Genomic DNA, 19,914 nt, shown 5'->3' on the forward strand with positions numbered 1-19,914 from the left:
GGTCATGGTCACACTAACGTTTTGAAGTTTCACATTATCTAAGGATTTAAAATAACTAGGCATATATGTCTACCACATCAAGATGATGTGTTTCGTTTAAGAATCACCTTCCTACCTCCAAAGTCAAGGACACACTACCATATTGAAGTTTACTTTATCACAATTAGAGTTTATAGGTTCACACATTCGTGTCCGGACTGTAACTTTGTCATGCATCAAAGGGTTTTTAAATAACTTGGCATAAATGTCTACCACATAAAGACGACATGTAGCGTCCAAGACCCATGTCCCTTCCTCAACGGTCAAGGTCGCACTTCTAATTTGAAGGTACTCATTCTCCCAAGAAGAGTTTAAAGATACACATTCATGTCCGGACTGTAACTTTTGTCATGCATGGAAGGTTTAAAAATACATTGGCACAAATGTCTACCACATCAAGATGACGTGCTGCGTGTAAGACATATGTTTCTACCTCCAAGTTTACTCTAATAGTTTTAAGATACATCTGGTCATAAGAAGAGTTTTAAGGTACACATTAGTTTCATAACTGTAACATTGCCATGCATTGAAGGATTTTAAAATAACTTGGCATAAATGTCTTCCACATCAAGATGATGTGTCACATTCAAGACCCTTGTCCCAAGGTGTTAAGTTTGCTATAAATAGCACTTCATTTCACAAGAACAATATTAAGCAATTAGTTACTTTCATTCTCTTTTCTTCTCATAATACATGTACCTGCCTTTTGAGGGGGCATTCGTGACTTGCGCGACAGATCTTGTTTCATACAGTATTTACTGCTGACATTTGGCAAAGGCGGATATGAAACTGGAGGCAACTAAAATGGATATGGTTAAAATATGATAAACCCTTTTCCACTGATATTTTTATTGATTGCAGTGTTTACAATATAAATGGAATCAAACAATAAAAGTCCGTTGAATGTTCATCAAACGTAATTAATTGCCGGCAATTCGTAGAGATATCTGCAAATGACGTTTTTAACCTCTATATTCTGCCAGATGGTAACACATTCTGATAGTATGACCGGTGCCGACATCGATCATCTTCGCCATCTGATCAAAGTAAGTACTGTCCGCAATAAAATTGTTGTAAAAATCCCTCAAAGTATGAATGATTGAAAGATGGGCAAGTTCAATAAGATTTAACTGCAAATGACGTCTACCGAGCTGAAATGAGAAAAAGATAAAAGTAGTATTTATAGTTGCCGAAAAATAAAAACAAGAAAAAAGATATACATATATTATCTTGAATCAAGAAGACATATAAATTGGTTATATCTATGTTATTGTTAATCAAACACATAATGTACCAAATCTAATATTTGGCTGAAAAGTATCATACATGCACGCGATGTGTGTAACAGAGGAAAAACCAACAGACAATGTTTGGAGATGTAAATTATGAATGCGTTTGTATCGATGCTTGTCGGTGATTCAAGTATCGTCCACAATTTATGTCAATTTAGCCACTCAGACGACACTTAAGAATTAGTTTTTGACTGAATATACTCTGAAATAAAGTCTGTAATTTCCTATTTGTAGCATTTTAGAAAAAAAAGAAATCGGTCTTCATCAAAGTGACTGTTAAAATGCAACATTTGAGACAACAAATGATTCTTGAACACAGGTTCGTTGATCACTTGTAGGTTTCCTATTGGAAAAAGACACATAATTATTATACGAACCTGATAACATTACCACTTTTGAAAAAGGAAACAAATACAAGTCAACTATAAAATACAAGAGAAGGTACATGTTGTTTTTGGAACTGCCAGTGTCAAGACATCTAATTGTTGAAAGGCTTGCATTACATCTGGGACTATATCACAGGCAAGGGAAACGCTTGATAAAAATGTTTTTTGTTGTGAAGGTCGAAGGTTTTATTTGTCGTCACGTTCAGTTCATCGGGGACCACAGTTGAAATAGCGACAAAAGAATTGTTTGACTCAAAACAAACAAAAAAAGTATATTTTAAGACAAGAGAGCTCTATATAATTCGCAGTAAGGTTAACGTGATAACAAACATTTCACACAATCGCTAAGTACTCATTGAAACATGCTTAAATTACAGTAAATGCATTGATCTCTAAATTACCCTATACGAATGATGGATTGCTGTAAGATTCCACTACAACGTATTTGTTATTGAAAGAACATATGGAAAACATTTGTGGTTACACAAAGAAAAGTGTCTGTAATTGTGTTGGAATCAATCATTTTATTGGTGATCGGACATAAGATTAAAACGAATCAGCAATTGTTACGAAAGTAGAAGCAATATAGAAACACTAATGAAACATTTCTCAAAGATAATAGAAACAACAAGAGAAGCACGATTATAAAAGTTCAAAGAATTTATACCAACATAATTTTACGATTATTTCTCTCAACAGTTTGAAAAATACGTTTCAACATCAATTATTTCTGCGCCCGTTTCTTTTCATATCTTTCATACACATATTATATAACCTTTACATTAAAAGTGTTTAGTATGTCAATCTCATTACAAACAAGAATGCAAAATAATAAAATGTATTCGAGGATAACGTGAAATAATGCAAAATGGATATACCATTTAAGCTTAGCAAACATGTTGCTGTTTCCCAACTGCCCCTGTCAAGACAACTAATTGATCTATGGCGTTTTGAGATTAATGGGCATAGACGAACAGAAGACAGTTTGTAAATTGAAGTAAACTTGAAAGTTACCATGCCATTAAAATGTAGTTGGAATGTGTGTTAAATGTAATGAAGAAACAGTCACTAGAAAATTTAAATAATATAACCAATGAAGACTCGTTAAATATCACTCCCGACAATATATTGCTGTTATAATATATTTTTTCACACGTTATGAAATATAACCAACGAGCTTTAATTGTTTGTGCCACGTTCGGTTCAAATAAGTATTAGTTCCAATATTATCAATTTAACCTTGTTTTTATTGCCAGAGTTTCAAAAGTCCTTCTTAAATCCATATCATATCCGATATAGCTTAGTTATCATTTTCAGAGACCAAACATCGATAAATATTAAAAGTGCAATTACTCTCTACTCCCCGTTTTCATTTTTGGGGTGAAAACTCCATAAAAAATCCTTAATGTAATTGTCAAAATGTAAAATAAATTTTATAATTAAAATAAATGTTGGTGAGAAATAATGAGGTTATTATACATTTTTGAGAACAGTACTGATTCTTATGGACGCGCACACAGCTTCAAAACCCGTAACAGACTCGGCTTGCTCCTCGCCCGATGTTGTTGTGACAGCCGTGTACTCGTCAAATAGAATTCAGTATTGTTCTTAAGAATGTACGAAAAACTCATAAAGCTATTATCTTGAATGACGATCTGATACAAAACACATTAACAAAAGAAACTATTCATCTTACAAGAAAGTTTTTTTTTAAATTGACGCTTCTTAAGAAAAAGAAATTAGAAATCTTACAAAATGCAAATTATTTATACCTATATTACATGTTGGTGTTTCCCAACTTCCATTTTCAAGACAGCTTATTTGTGGATGGCTTGCATTATACCCAGAAGCACAGACAAGGGTAGCATTTGATCCAAATGTTGTTGTTGTGAAGGCCAAAGTTCCATTTGTCACATTTGAAGGGATTCCACAGTCTGTATTAAAGTTTATATCTCATAATAAAATATATATATTTAAATGGGTGTCAATCGGACATTTTTCTTTATCAACTATGAATTATTTCGCAACATGCTTGAATATGTGTTAAAAGTAATGATGGAAATTATAACAAGGTATAAAAGTTAAAATGATATAAACAATAAAAAAAATGTAAATTAAATTGGTGGTGTAAAATTAAGAGGTCATTAAAGATTGTTGAGAACAAAACTGATGTGTTTGCTCACATACACAGTTGCAAAAACCTGCAACAGCCACGGCTAGCGCCTTGTGACAGCTGTGTACTCATCCAATGGAATTCAGTTTTGTTCTCAACAATGATTAATAAACAATGTATAATGACCTCATAACATTTTCATATTGAATGTTGATATGGAACCAAGCAAATGTCTGAGCAAAAGAGATTATTTATCTTTCAAGAAAGTTAAAATTTTATCTTATACCTGTGATGGTACATGTTGCTGTTTCCCAACTGCCAGTGTCAAGACAGCTTATTGTTGAAAGGCTTGCATTATATCCAGTATCACAGATAATTGAAGCGCTTGACCCAAATGTTGTTGTTGTGAAGGTCACAGCTCCATTTGTCACATTTGCAGGGGAACCACAGTCTGGAATAAAGTGAATACTTCATGAAATTATATGTTTGAATGTGTCACAGTTAGACTACCTTTAATATCAACTATGAATTATTTCGAATATATTGATTTAAAAATTATTATGAAAAAAGTTCTATAACGCTCTAGTATTGACAAAGCTGAGAATACTACGCTACAACTTTAATTTATAATTGGATCTAAACGAACAGAAGAAACTTTGTTAAGAGAAGCAACAATTGAAAACAACTATGCCATTAAAAACAGCTTGGATATGTGTTAAAATTAAAGAAGAAAAAACATTTATAAAGATGTAACAATTAAAATTGTATAAACAATGAGGACTTGTATAACATCACCCATGAAAATATTGCTTTTATATATTTTTTTCACACCTTAAAAATATTACCAATGAACTTTTACCGTTACCGTCTTATCAATGTAAGCTCGTTTTCATTTCCAGAGCACAATAAATCCATATAACTCAATATCGTACCAACTATGGCATTTTCCTTCATTTCCAGAGTCCAAAAGCTTATATATAAAAAATATATCACGTGCCATATTGCCTCATTTCAGTTGTGAGAGATAAAATTCATATCAAATCAAATCCTTATTTTAATTAATTAAATGCAATATAAATCGGTGGTGTGAAATAAACGAGGTCATTATACATTATTGAGTGCAATACAGATTCTTTTGGACACGTACACAGTTGCAAAATATATAACAGACTCGGGTAGCGCCTTGAGACAACTTCGTACTTGTCCAATAGAATTAAGTATTGTATTGAACAATGTATAATAACTTCATAACATTTTCATCTTGAATGTTGATATGGTACCAAGCACATGTCTTAATAGAAGAAATTGTCTTACAATAAAGTTAAAAAAATCTTACAAGAAAGTTAAATTTTTTATACCTGTGATGGTACATGTTGTTGTTTCCCAACTGCCAGTGTCAAGACAGCTAACTGTTGATTGGCTTGAATTATATCCAGTATCACAAGCAATTGAAGCGCTTGACCCAAATGTTGTTGTTGTGAAGGTCACTGCTCCATTTGTCACATTTGCAGGGGAACCACAGTCTGGAATAAAGTGTATACCTCATAAAATTATATGTTTGAATGTGTAACAGACAGAGCTGCATCAGTACTAAGGGTGTAGTACTTAAGTACCAGTACTTGGCAAATTATGCAGTACCATTACCAGTACCAGTACTAGATTTTAGCTCGGTACTGCAGTACCAGTACATTTTTTTTTGGTGAAGTAATTAAGTATCAGTACCAGTACTTTTATATATTCATCAAAGTTTGAATAAATACACAGTGTCAAACAAATAATTGCTAATATTATTCATCAAAGAAATAAAATCATAATTTACTTTAAAGTTAACATAACATTTTTACAACTTTATAGTTTTAACATACTTTTTACAAACAATATTAACAACATATATTCATGTCATGTCATATCTTATTGTTTAGTAACCAGTCAACTGTAATACAATGCAACCATCTTTCATTAAAACAAAAAACAGTCTTTTGTTGCCTTTCACACCTTCACACCTCTGTTCAATTTATACCAAAGTAAATGACTTTTTATCATGCTAACATAGGATTATTTAGGTCAGAAGCAATTGTTAATTACTTTGCTCTTTTACTAGTAAATACAAAGTATTAAAAGATTTTAATAAGGTTATTTAAGAGTTATTGAGTCTGTTTATATCAATTTATTTTTTACTTAAAGTCTTTGGTGCTTTTTTATGATGAATACTATGCTAACATTTGAAGGAATATTGCAGCAAATTATCTATAGATTTGATAACTTCTTTTTCACAAAAATAAAATAATGTAATTTACAGCTTTATTTTATGAGAAAAATTGATGCTATTTTTATCAAAACCAAAAGTACTGTCTAATAATGCAGTAGCAGTACCACTTTTTAAGGCAGTAATGCAGTACCAGTACCAGTAGTAGCAAAATTTTGTAAGAGTAATTCAGTACCAGTACTTGCAAAATCGTTGCAGTACGTACTGCAGTACCAGTACCAGTAATGCAGCTCTGGTCACAGTAAGACTACTTTCTATATCAACTATGAATTATTTCGAATGTATTGATTTTAAAATAATGAAAATTTTAAAGTTCTGAAACGCTCTGGTATTGAACAAAGCTGAGTATACTACGCTAAAACTTCAATTTATAACTGGACCTAAACTAACAGAAGAAAATTTGTTAAGAGAAGCAACAATTGAAAATAACTATGCCATTAAAATACAGCTTAGATATGTGTTGAAATTAAAGAAGAAAACATTTATAAAGATGTAACAGTTAAAATTGTATAAAGAATGAAGACTTGTTTAACATCACCCACGAAAAAATATCGCTATCATATATTTTTCACACCTTATGAAATATAACCTATGAACTTTTACCGCTACCGTCTTATCCATTAAAGCTCATTTTCATTTCCAGAGCACAATAAATCCATATAAATCAATATCGCACCCAGTATAGTATTTTCCTTCATTTCCAGAGTCCAAAAGCTTATATATAAAAATATATCACGTGCCATATTGCCTCATTTCAGTTGTAAGAGATAAAATTCATATAAAATCAAATCCTTATTTTAGTTAATTAAATGTAATATAAATTGGTGGTGTAAAATAACTAGATCGTTATACATGATTGAGTGCAATACAGATTCTTTTGGACATGTACACAGCTGCAAAACCTATAACAGTCTCGGGTAGCGCCTTGTGACAGCTGTGTACTCGTCCAATAGAATTCAGTTTTGTACTCAACAATGTATAATAACTTTCATCTTGAATGTTGATATGGTACCAAACACATGTCTAAACAGAAGAAATCGTCTTACAAGGCAGTTAAAAATTCTTACAAGAAAATAAGATTTTCTATACCTGTGATGGTACATGTTGCTGTTTCCCAACTGCCAGTTTCAAGACAGCTAACTGTTGATTGGCTTGCATTATATCCAGTATCACAGGCAATTGAAGCGCTTGACCCAAATGTCGTTGTTGTGAAGGTCACAGCTCCATTTGTCACATTTGCAGGGGAACCACAGTCTGGAATAAAGTGAATACTTCATGAAATTATATGTTTGAATGTGTCACAGTAAGACTTATATCAACTATGAATTATTTCGAATATATTGATTTAAAAATTATTATGAAAAAAGTTCTATAACGCTCTAGTATTGACAAAGCTGAGAATACTACGCTACAACTTTAATTTATAATTGGATCTAAACGAACAGAAGAAACTTTGTTAAGAGAAGCAACAATTGAAAACAACTATGCCATTAAAAACAGCTTGGATATGTGTTAAAATTAAAGAAGAAAAAACATTTATAAAGATGTAACAATTACAATTGTATAAACAATGAGGACTTGTTTAACATCACCCATGAAAATATTGCTATTATATTTTTTCACACCTTTAAAATATTACCAATAAACTTTTACCGTTACCGTCTTATCAATATAAGCTCGTTTTCATTTCCAGAGTACAATATTCCATATAACATCCATATAGTACCCTTTATAGCATTTTCCTACATTTTCAGATTCCAAAAGCTTATATATCAAATGCATATCATGTGCCATACTGACTCATTTCAGTTATGACACACAAATCAAATCCTTATTTAAATTTACTGAATGCAATATAAATTGGTAGTGTGAAATACTGGTAACGAGATCATTATACATTTTTGACTGCAATACTTAATTTTTTGGACACGTTCAAAGCTGCAAAACATATAACAGACTCGACTAGCGCCTTGAGACAGCTGTGTTCTCGTCCAAAAGAATTCAGTATTGTACTCAAAAAATGTATAATAACTTCATAACATGTTCATCTTGAATGTTGATATGGTACCAAACACATGTCTAAATAGAAGAAATTGTCTTAAAATAAAGTTAAAAAATTCTTACAAGAAAATAAGATTGTTTTTATACCTGTGATGATACATGTTGCTGTTTCCCAACTGCCAGTGTCAAGACAGCTAACTGTTGAATGGCTTGAATTATATCCAGTATCACAGATAATTGAAGAACTTGACCCAAATGTTGTTGTTGTGAATGTCACAGCTCCATTTGTCACATTTGCTGGGGAACCACAGTCTGGAATAAAGTGTATACCTCATGATAAAATATATTTTTGAATGGGTCTCAATAAGACTACTTTCTATATCAACTATGAGTTATTTTAAAGGTATTGATTTAAAAAAAAATGAAGATCATAATTGAAACGCATTTGAAATGAACAAAGCCTACCCACTTAAATTTATTACTGGACCTAAAGGAACAGAAGACAATTTGTTAAGGGAAGTAGAAATTGAAAATAACCATGCAACTGAAATACAGTTTGGATATTTGTAAAATTAATGGAGAAACCATTTATACAGATGAACAGTTAAACTGATATCAACAATGAAGACGTGTTAAAAATCACCCAAAAATACATTGCCATTATATATTTCTTTCACCTTATAAAATATGACCAATGAACTTATGCCGCCACCTTCTTATATCAAGAGTATAAAAAATTCATATTAATCAATATAATACCAAATGTAATATAGCCTCGTCTTGATTTTCACTCATTTTTGTACTCACAAATGTATAATAACCCCATAACATTTATATCTTGAATGTTAATATGGTACCAAACACATATCTAAACATTTAAATAAAAAATATACCTGTGATGGTACATGTTGCTGTTTCCCAACTGCCAGTGTCAAGACAGCTTATTGTTGAATGGCTTGCATTATATCCAGTATCACAAGCAATTGAAGCGCTTGACCCAAATGTTGTTGTTGTGAAGGTCACAGCTCCATTTGTCACATTTGCAGGGGAACCACAGTCTGGAATAAAGTGTATACCTCATGATAAAATATATTTTTGAATGGGTCTCAATAAGACTACTTTCTATATCAACTATCAGTTATTTCAAAGGTATTGATTTAAAAAAAAATGAAGATCATAATTGAAACGCATTTGCAATGAACAAAGCCTACCCACTTAAATTTATTTCTTGACCTAAAGGAACAGAAGACAATTTGTTAAGAGAAGTAGAAATTGAGAATAACCGTGCGACAGAAATACAGTTTGGATATTTGTAAAATTAATGGAGAAACCATTTATAAAGATGAAACAGTTAAACTGATATCAACAATGAAGACTTGTTAAAAATCATCCAAAAATATATTGCTATTATATATTATATAAGTGTATATCTCGTGATAAAATATAAGACTATTCTCTATATCAATATTAAAGCATTATGCTTCATAAATAAGAATTTACTCTACTTCTTAAAACGGGCAAATATGAATCCTACCAGGTGTCACAAACAAATAAATTTTTACTTCTTTACAAAGGACAAACATAAATAATTTTTGTTTTAGAGAATGTTGGATGCTTGTTCACCTGAAAAAAGGAGCGATGAATGTGAAAAAATTTGTCATAAAAGTAGCAAAATGTAAATACGATGTTATGTAGTATTTTGACTTCCATACACAATACTAATTCACTGTACTGCAAAAAAGCAACAAGTGAAAAAGATGGTTCAGGTAATAGGCCAATGTGTAACGTTTTGAATACTATAAAAGTATGCCAGAATTAAAAAGCTTTAGAGGAATAAAAATAAAGGCATTTTTGATGCATATCAGACATTGAACCGTCTTTTATCTCGAATTTATTGATATCTTCATTACGCAAAAAATTGTATAAATGTTATGGTATTGTATAAATTGAATTTGGTGCATCACTTTAACTTATCGTTTGGTCTATGAGAAATGACATAAACGAGCAGAAGTAGGTATTAAGCCGGAAATTCAAATTAAATTGACCTTATGATGATCAGATTTGTCATCGGTAGCTTATTATGTTTGTTTTACAGTTTTATTCGGTATAAACAATGTCGGGTGTTTTCAATTATTCTGTAAATATATATATTTTTTATGCATATTGTTATTTTGATAAAAAAGGTCGTTCCAACAACCCACATCCAACAGGGATAATCGAAAATTCAAAAGTTTGAAGAAGACGTAATAAATGCATGTCAATTACTGATACCTTTGATATCACATGTTGGTGTTTCCCAACTGCCAGTGTCAAGACAATTTATGGCTGCATGACTTGCATCATATCCTGTATCACAAACAAGGGATGCGCTTGATCCAAACGTTGTTGTTGTGAAGTTCAAAGCTCCACTTGTCACATTTGAAGGGGTACCACAGTCTGAATAACGATAAAATAAATTTATAACACAATTATACTTGTATTTTATTAAAGATATCTAAATAATCCTCAATTATAATGTTACTGTGAATAGTTTTGAATATGCAAACATATCTGATAATAAAAGATGTTCATATAATTAAAACTTTTGTATTGATTTTCAAAGCAAAGTCTCTAAGTTATCTCAATACTGTCAATTCAGATTATCAGATTGGTGAATGACAATATGATTTTCACTAAACGTTTTTGCAAACAAAAGAACATATGGCAATGTTTGTGGTTATATAATTAAAATAGCAAAAGAAGGGGTATATGGATTATAGTTTTAAAAGAATCACTTTGTGTCTTGTTTCTATATCTTTATCACCTAAAACAATTACAAGTAAAACGTATGAGTAGGGGTCTATGAAGATGTTCGAATAAGCATTAAAATAGTCATCGGACTAAGGATTACCATCTGACACAAACTGTTACGCAAGTGAAATGGAGGCTAAAAATGAAAGTGAAACATTACTCAAATATAAACTAAAGAAACACGATTAAATAATGCAAAATGTAAATACCTTTGATATTACATGTTGGTGTTTCCCAACTGCCAGTGTCAAGACAATTTATGGCTGCATGACTTGCATCATATCCTGTATCACAAACAAGGGATGCGCTTGATCCAAATGTTGTTGTTGTGAAGTTCAAAGCTCCATTTGTCACACTTGAAGGGGTACCACAGTCTGAATTAAATGAATAATTCACAATAAAATGTTTATTCAAATGGATGTCAGATAAACTCAAGCTACTTTATGTACAGTCGACTTTATCAAGAATGTTTTATTTTCTATATTATTATTTTGGTAATTATTGAAATTTCAAGGTTCGTTCATTGCATTATATTATTATGTAGTAAATACATGGAAAACAAAATAAAGTATATAAAAGGAAGAGGATGCGATTATTGTAAAGCTTATAAAATATCACTTATTCTGAAACAATATGTTAAGTCACCTCTGTTGGTTTTACAGTTTATACGTTACATGCAATGTAGCCTGCTTCTATTTAATTGTGAAAAAATATTGCTATATATATAAAAAATCATTTTGAATACCAATCAACATCAAATCAATTGAAAAAGAAGATATTACTTTATCTAATATTACCAATTACGAAGAAGAAAGGCATTCATGCACATTGTCTATACCTTTGATATCACATGTTGCTTTATCCCAACTGCCAGAGACACGGCAACGTATTGTTGAATGACTTCCATTATATCCAGCATCACAGACAAGAGAAGCGCGGGATTGATATGTTGTTGTTGTGTAGTTCAAAACCCCATTTGTTACATTCATAGGAGTACCACAGTCTGAATTTAGGTAAATACTTTCAAATAATGGACCCTATCAAATGTACATTCCAAATGTTCTGTGATTACCAATAATGTTTAAAATTGTTCATCATGAAGATAAAAAATAAAAATGATTCATCATTGTATGAAAAAAATGATTATGAAGTTGAGAAAAAATTACTTAATGTATTATGTGGCCTATGAGTTAAAGAAAAAAGTAAAAAAAGAGCATATAGTATTAGTAAAATATGTAATTAAGCTTAGATTTAAGACGAAACATGGAAGTGTATGGAAAAAGATAAATTGCTTTGATTTTACGTTGCACCAACAAAATAGAGATCATATAGCAATTGTTCAGCTTCTCTAGAGGAGAAACACATTATGTGTGCCTTTCTGCTGCATTATTTAAGGTACAAAGGGGCACCGGATCGACTAAAACATTTTGTTTTCAACGATTTAAACTTAAAGAAAAAAATGCTAAACACTTGTCAGTGGCAAATATGATTAAATCTAGCAATGTGTAAACAGGATAAAGTAAGCCTCTTTGTCTCTTTCTAGGCAATATATATTCTTATTATAATTTATGAACTAATTGTAAGAAGTGTGTAAAGCCTGTAGTGCAATGATGATCACTAAGCTTTGTGTAGGTAAAACTTGCCAAATACAAACATTTCTTTGTTACTCATCACGGAGTAAGCTTATTTTTCTTAGGTCTTTTCACCTCTATTAAACAGTACTTTGTTTCAAAAAGAAAAAAACAAGGTATACAATGTAACATATTATTGCAAAATACAAAGTTCAAACCTATGTCTGAACATGTGGCTTTTTCCCATTTTCCTGTTTTCAGGCAAGTTATAGTCTTCCGGTCAGATTCGAATCCAGGCTTACAGCGAATGCTAGCAGTTGCTCCAACAGTTGTATTAACTTTGTTGTCTGGAGTTGCCTTTCCATCCTTTATTTTTTGGGGTTTTCCACAATCTGTAATCCCTGAAATCATATGTTTTACAGTTGATAAGTAATCAGTAAAAATAAAATAGTAAAGGTCATGTCATTGAATAAGGGGTGTTAGTTCCTACTGAAATACCTTTTTCATGCATGTATCTTCCAGTTTTAATTAGCAAACTGTATATGTAATTTGACATTTCCGACTCCACTCTTGCAACTACTTTATTTGTAATTAATTCATATGTTTTACACTAAATAAGTAATAGGTAACAACAAAGTAGTAAACGTCATGTCATTGAATAAGGGGTGTTAGGTCCTACTGAAATACCTTTTTCATACATGTATCTTTCAGTTTTAATTAGCAAACAGTATTTGTAATTTGACATTTCCGATTCCACTCTTGCAACTACTTTTTTGTAATTAATTCACAGGATGTTTATCTTTTATTCAGTATTTGCCTTTTTTCACTTTTAGCATTTTCAAGTACTCATTGATAAATTGAAAAGACATAACATATCAAACTGTAAACTGAATAAACACTTACAACAATTTATACACTTTAAGTATTGATGAAATGACGGACATTATTTTTGCAACTCTTTTCAAGAATTTGATATGCAATTCTTGTTTTTAACTTATCGTAATAGTTACACGAACAAAAGATTAAGGTCCATACCTTTTTGATGCAAGTTCAATATTGTAACTTTGTATGAGATAAAACATCATAGCAGGTGCAAAAAGGAACTACTTTAGTCACTAAGTGTGTAATAGTCTTAAAATAAAATCGCAAACCTTGTTTGTTACAAGTGGCCTCTTCCCATTCCCCTGTTTCCAGGCAAGTTATTTTCACACGGTCTGCCTCAAATCCAGACTTACAGCGGATGCTTGCAGTTGATCCAACAGTTGACGTAGCTTTAATGTCAAGGGTTGCTTTTCCATTTTTCACCTTTTTGAGTTTGCCACATTCTTTTGTCTCTAAATTCAAGAATCAAACACCGGATATATTTTCAACAAATTAACATCAAGTTAAAACTTATGCAATGCAATTTGATTATTTTGTAGTAGTGTCAGTTTAGGTTAGTTCCTTTGTAAACACCATATTGAAAATAAATATGGTTAGAGCAAGTCATACTAGCGGTATATCCGTAGAATGACTTAACTTATAGAATATGTTTATATTTTCATGTTTCATCATGAACGCTTGTATTTATGAAACGAGTTCTATATTGATGTAATAAAATAAAAATGTTAGTGTATATGGAAATGAGAAAAAGCAAATAAAGAACCTCTTTTGACTTGATTTAAGACAAAAGACGTGCACTAAATTAAAAGAAAAGGAAGCATCAAAATATAAGCAATCCAATAATGATTTAGTTACAGACTTTATCATTAAATTTCTTTTTTTTCTTTTTTTTTTTTTTGGGGGGGGGTCTTTTTTGTTTGATTTCACAATTAAGGTCAGATGGCGTCGTAACAGGAAATATTGTATTTTGGCTAATCTCGGGTGATACAAACTTAAAGCATCATTAGGGGTCAAAACCACATCACCTGCTGGAGTTAAGAGATGCATAGACTCCAGTTTCAATTTTGTAGCATATTATTGAATAAATAGAGGCTATTTAAATGAACGTATAGATTCAATACTAAATTTATTGAACGAGTTGAATAAAATCATATTATGCGAGCTTCCGGCGAGCATAATATTGTTTTATTCAACGAGTTCAATACATTTAGTATTGCATCTATACGAATATAATATTCTATTTATCACATAATATAGATAAAAGCGGTAAGCTGTTAAAAAGAGTCATTTTTTATGACACGCCTATATTGTAACGCTAACTTTAGCGCGCTTTAAATGTTTAAATGTAACGCAAATGACGTCACGTCAAATGTTATTACACTTGTTTGTAATTAAATGGCTTAATTACACTCCCGCGCCGCGGTTTATGTGATAATTCTTCATAACAGGTAAAAAGGAATTGCTTAAGACGCAAAAAGAAACAGCAAACCTTGTTTGTTACAAGTGGCCTCTTCCCATTCCCCTGTTTCCAGGCAAGTTATTTTCACACGGTCTGCCTCAAATCCAGATTTACAGCGGATGCTTGCAGTTAATCCAACAGTTGAAGTTGATTTAATGTCAAGGGTTGCTTTTCCATTTTTCACCTTTTTGAGTTTGCCACATTCTTTTGTCTCTGAATTCAAAATACAAACACCAGATAGATTTTAAACAAATTAACATCAATTTAACAATTTGATTAATTTGTAGCAGGGTCAGTTTAGGTCAGAGAAAATACATGCAATAAATAAGAAGGAAAGGCAGCATCAAAATATAAATAATCATATGATTTAATTTCATATTTTTTAGCATTAATCTTATTTAGAGGTTGGGGTATACTTTTTGTTTTATTTCACGCCGCATCAACACAATTTAGGTCATATGGCGTTGAAACAGGAAAGATGATTTTAAGCTAACCTCGGGTGATACAAACTTAAAGCAACGCAAGGGGTCAAAACCACCTCACCTGCTGGAGTTAAAATATGCATAGAATCCAGTTTCAATATTGTCAGTAACTTGTTATGGAATAAAACATCATAACAGGCAAAAAGGAACTACTTAACACGCTAAGTATCTAATGTTCTTTTAAGATAAAAACAAAGAGGAAATCACAAACCTTGTTTGTTACAGGTAGCCTCTTCCCATTCCCCTGTTTCCAGGCAAGTTATTTTCTCACGATCTGCCTCAAACCCAGACTTACAGCGGATGCTTGCAGTTGATCCAACAGTTGACGTAGCTTTAATGTCAAGGGTTGCTTTTCCATTTTTCACTTTTTTGAGCTTGCCACATCCTTTTGTCTCTGAAATCAAGAGTTAAACACCTGATAAACTATAAACAAATTAACATCAAGTTAAAACTTATGCAATGCAATTTGATTATTTTGTAGCAGTGTCAGGTTAGGTTAGTTCCTTTACACGATATTGAAAATAAATATGGTTAGAGCAAGTCATACTTAAGCGGTGTATCCGTAGTATAATTTATTTAACAGAATAATTATATATTTTCATGCTTCAAATGAACGCTTGTATTAAAGAAACGAGATATATATATTGATGTCATATAATAATAATGTTAAATCATTTACTTATTGGAAATATAGTAAACAAAATTAGAACCTCTTATTGATTTATTAGAAAAGAAGCGCAATAAATTAAAAGAAAAGAAAAGGAAGTATCAAAACATAAATAATCCTATGATTTTGTTTTAGATTTAATTCCTGTCTTATCTCATTTATGTTTTTTTATAATTTTGTAACTTTGTATAGGATAAAAGATCATAGAAGATGATAAAGAACATCTTTATTTGCTAATTATTTTATTTTCTTAAAGTGAAAACATAGCTATAAGCCCAAACCTTGTTTGTTACAAGTAGCCTCTTCCCATTCCCCTGTTTCCAGGCAAGTTATTTTCTCACGGTCAGCATCAAATCCAGACTTACAGCGAATGCTTGCAGTTGATCTGACAGTTGACGTAGACTTTTTGTCAAGGGTTGCCTTGCCATTCTTCACCTTGTTTAGTTTACCACAAGCCTTTGTTTCTAAATTCATTTGTTAAGATGTTCAATAATAACGAAATAATAGCGAAAAGAACAAAAAGTACGTTTTATTTTTGTTATAATTACGAAGCTTATGTAGTTCTTTCCATAAGACACGTTGTGAATGCCTTATCCCATATAATTTATACCTTAAGATCAATTTATTTGGTATTTGATGACAAAGCGTGATACTAGTTTACTTCATTTTATGATAACTTAAAGTACTTAAGTTGAAAAACATCTGGAAACAAAGTGTTCCTTCTGAAGCATTAATCACAACAAAATTACATGAATATTGCAGACTCGGTTTGATTGAGTCTGTACATGAACGACAATATAAAGGTTCAACATCTCTCACGCCCCCTAGCAACGGTTTGAGCGGTACTCAATTTTAAATACTTAACATCAATAATCCCTTAGGACCAGAAAAATATAACAACACTGAAGTGAAGTACAAGCAACTTTTTACAGCTTCCACATGGCACTGCTGTTGCGAAGTATAAAAATCTGGAAACAAAATGATCCATCCAAATACTTTTTATTTGCACATATTTATGTCTCACAAGCTGGAATAATGTAAGGTTCAAACCTATTTCAGTGCAAGTAGCCTTTTCCCATTTTCCTGTTTCCAGGCAAGTTATTTTTTCCTGATCAGCCTCAAATCCCGATTTACAGGTAATGCTTGCAGTCGATCCAACACTTGAATCAGATTTGCTGTCTAGAGTAGCCTCCCCATTCTTTACTTTTTGAAGCTTACCACAGCCTTCGTTTTTTCCAGGTTTTTGATTAGCTATCCAGTCATTTTCTCGAAATATCAGTGAAAGTGCAATATTCACATGACCTGCGAATATAAACAAATATTGTCTCCTCTAAATTTCTTCTATTCATTAGTTGGTAATATTCAATTTATCAAATGTTACGCACCTAAAACGTTTCAATGAACCAATTTCCTTGTTGTCAGAAAAGTACAAAAAAGGAAAACATAAAGACCCTAACCTTGAAAAAAGAAAGTAAAAAGAACAACTTGAAATGTTGACATATTAAACATACATATGGATTACTTAACAAACATAACCATACACAAATCTTTTTCTTTTTTTTTCGTTTGTGGTTCGTTTGTGTGAACCACAATTCACGTGTTTTAAAGACGTCAATCCCGGCCGCCTTTTATGAATGAATATTTGTATTATGTAAGAAAAAGAAATGTCTACCTCCAAGGTAAGTAACTGTTTAGCGGAAACTCGACAGAGCCTCATTACAGGCGTTAGCAGTTACCCCAGAGCGTAGATTTTAAGGATCTTACACCGTCTGCTGATACAGATCAGACAAATTCTTTTCTTTTCTTGCATATTACAAATAATGGTAATCCTGTCTGATATACAAGACCGTTGTCAAATAATAAAAGAAGAAAGCATATCAAATCAACGAAAACCTATTTTAGAACTATGTGTAAATAGAAAATAGCACTTACATAATGATAACAGAAAGCATATCTTGAAGAGCTCCATTTTTAAGACTGTATAGCTGGATCAACATTTAGGTATTGAAATTAATCAGTGCCGGCTTTTCTATTTATTGAAAATCTTGGAATAGCCGAAAGGCTGGAGAAATTGATGACTTACATGATAATTAATGTTTTGAACTTCTACGTCGTTTCTAATGCCAGTGGCATTATAAATAACATTAACTTAAATAAATATAGATAGAATAACAAAGGTCATTAAAATTTTCAAACGAAAATCAGCGGACTAAGTACGTATAGATTCTATGAATATTTTATGTATTATGTATGTATATTTTGACATATAATATGTAGTCTTATACACTATATTGCATATGTAAATGATTGTAGTATTATACATTATATTGCATATATAGAGGACATTCTTTTTTTATAAACACATGATTGATTTCCGTCGTTCTGTTCCAACTACTAAATAAGCAGAAAAAATGCCATTCTCTCTTATTAATTAGCGTACTACAACGTTAAACAGGAAAAAAGTCGTTTTAACATATAAATACTCATATACAAGTAAATAACCATGAAAAATGTCGTTCTTTCATTTAATTATTATACCAGAACGATAAGCAGGAAAATCTCGTTCTGTCATAACGAGATAAGGGGGAAAACTTTCGTCCACTCACATACATATTGGCACTAGTAAATAACCAGGAAAATGTCGTTCTCTCATATTTTTATGGGCAGGAAAATGTCGTTCTCTCTTATTATTTATTGGGAGGAAAGTGTCGTTCTCTCATATTATTTATTGGCAGGAAAGCGTCGATCACTCATATTATTTATTTGCAGAAAAATGTCGTTCTCTCATAATATTTATTTGCAGAAAAATGTCGTTCTCTCATATTATTTATTGTCAGGAAAGTGTCGTTCTCTCATATTATTTATTGACAGAAAAGTGTCGTTCTCTAATATTATTTATTGGCAGGAAAGTCTTGTCCTATCATATTTTTATTGGCCGGAAATGTCGTTCACTCATATAACTTATTGGCAGGAAAGTGTCGTTCTCTCATATTATTTATTGACAGGAAAATGTCGTTTTGTCATATAAATACTCACATGTGTTTACAATAAACAGGGAAAATGGCGTTGTCTCAAATTAACTATCGCACTTGCAGCCTAAACAGCGTTTGAATAATTCATTTAATTAAATTAATCAGTCCTATCTGGAAGTATCTCAAAGTAGTTTATCAACTCAATTATTATTTCTTTTCTTTTTTTAGCGCCTAGTTATTATGACCAAGAGTTGTTTTGATAGTTTGAATATTCATGAACTGTATACAGGATAATAATTTTATATAATTACATTAACTTCTATTAAAAACCGAACAACAAAACGTGATAAAATTATCAGTTGTAGATATAAGATCGTGATAAAGCATTAAAAAAATGTGTTAGAAAGCAATAGTTCACATAATGGTCACAAACAACATATATGAAAGTTTACTGTCCATGTTTTAATCTTTAACGAAACATGTTACATATAACGGACAAAAACGAACACGGGAATCAATGTTGCTATTTCGTCAACGGCTAATCTTGTATATTTGTAAATATCTAATACTGTCAGTACATAATGGTGGCTGAAAAGTGCCATGTCGTACTTTTGCTTCATGTGGCCCAGACAAAATACTAAAATAGACAACGTGATCACTTTTTTTGTACTTTCGCTCCACGGGGTGCAAAGCGAAAGCACGATGATACGACGAAATCACCACTTTGTCTTACTTTCGCTCCGCGGAGCGCTAGGCGAAAACACGATAATTCAACAAAGTTATTTCTTTGTTGTATTTTCGCCCAGCGAGATGCCAAGCCAAAACAGGACATAGTGTTGACCTATTCGACAAAGTGTCGACTTTGTCATATTATCGTGTTTTCGTCTTGCTACCAGTACGACCAGCATGAGCATTTCAACATTGAGAAAGTTTTGTAAGTCTGACTGTTTTCTTATCTGAGATTTAATGTTTCAAAATAAAGACAGAAGAATAC

The 19,914-nt window shown here is 31.6% G+C and overlaps 1 protein-coding gene across 3 annotated transcripts; it reads right to left on the reverse strand.

Annotated features, from left to right (window-relative positions):
* Positions 1-1,136: 1,136 nt before the first annotated feature.
* LOC132720744 (sushi, von Willebrand factor type A, EGF and pentraxin domain-containing protein 1-like) lies at positions 1,137-17,930 on the reverse strand. Of its 3 annotated transcripts, XM_060704942.1 has the most exons (17): positions 17,881-17,930; positions 16,999-17,250; positions 16,230-16,412; positions 15,493-15,675; positions 14,830-15,012; positions 13,610-13,792; positions 12,677-12,859; positions 11,726-11,890; positions 11,097-11,261; positions 10,369-10,533; positions 8,991-9,155; positions 8,245-8,409; positions 7,186-7,350; positions 5,189-5,353; positions 4,117-4,281; positions 3,490-3,651; positions 1,137-1,190 (listed from the first exon to the last, which is right to left on the reverse strand). In XM_060704942.1, the coding sequence occupies exons 1-17, from the start codon at positions 17,915-17,917 to the stop codon at positions 1,183-1,185; spliced, it is 2,694 nt and encodes an 897-aa protein (XP_060560925.1). In that variant the 5' UTR covers positions 17,918-17,930; the 3' UTR covers positions 1,137-1,182. The 3 variants fall into 3 exon arrangements, with proteins under 3 accessions (XP_060560925.1, XP_060560945.1, XP_060560935.1); XM_060704962.1 differs by lacking the exon at positions 10,369-10,533; XM_060704952.1 differs by lacking the exon at positions 8,245-8,409.
* Between the last annotated feature and the right edge of the window lie 1,984 nt (positions 17,931-19,914).

The sequence above is a fragment of the Ruditapes philippinarum genome, unplaced genomic scaffold (genome assembly GCF_026571515.1).
Source record: "Ruditapes philippinarum isolate M1 unplaced genomic scaffold, ASM2657151v2 ctg25_1_1_1_1, whole genome shotgun sequence".
Taxonomy (NCBI): Eukaryota; Metazoa; Mollusca; class Bivalvia; order Venerida; family Veneridae; genus Ruditapes; species Ruditapes philippinarum.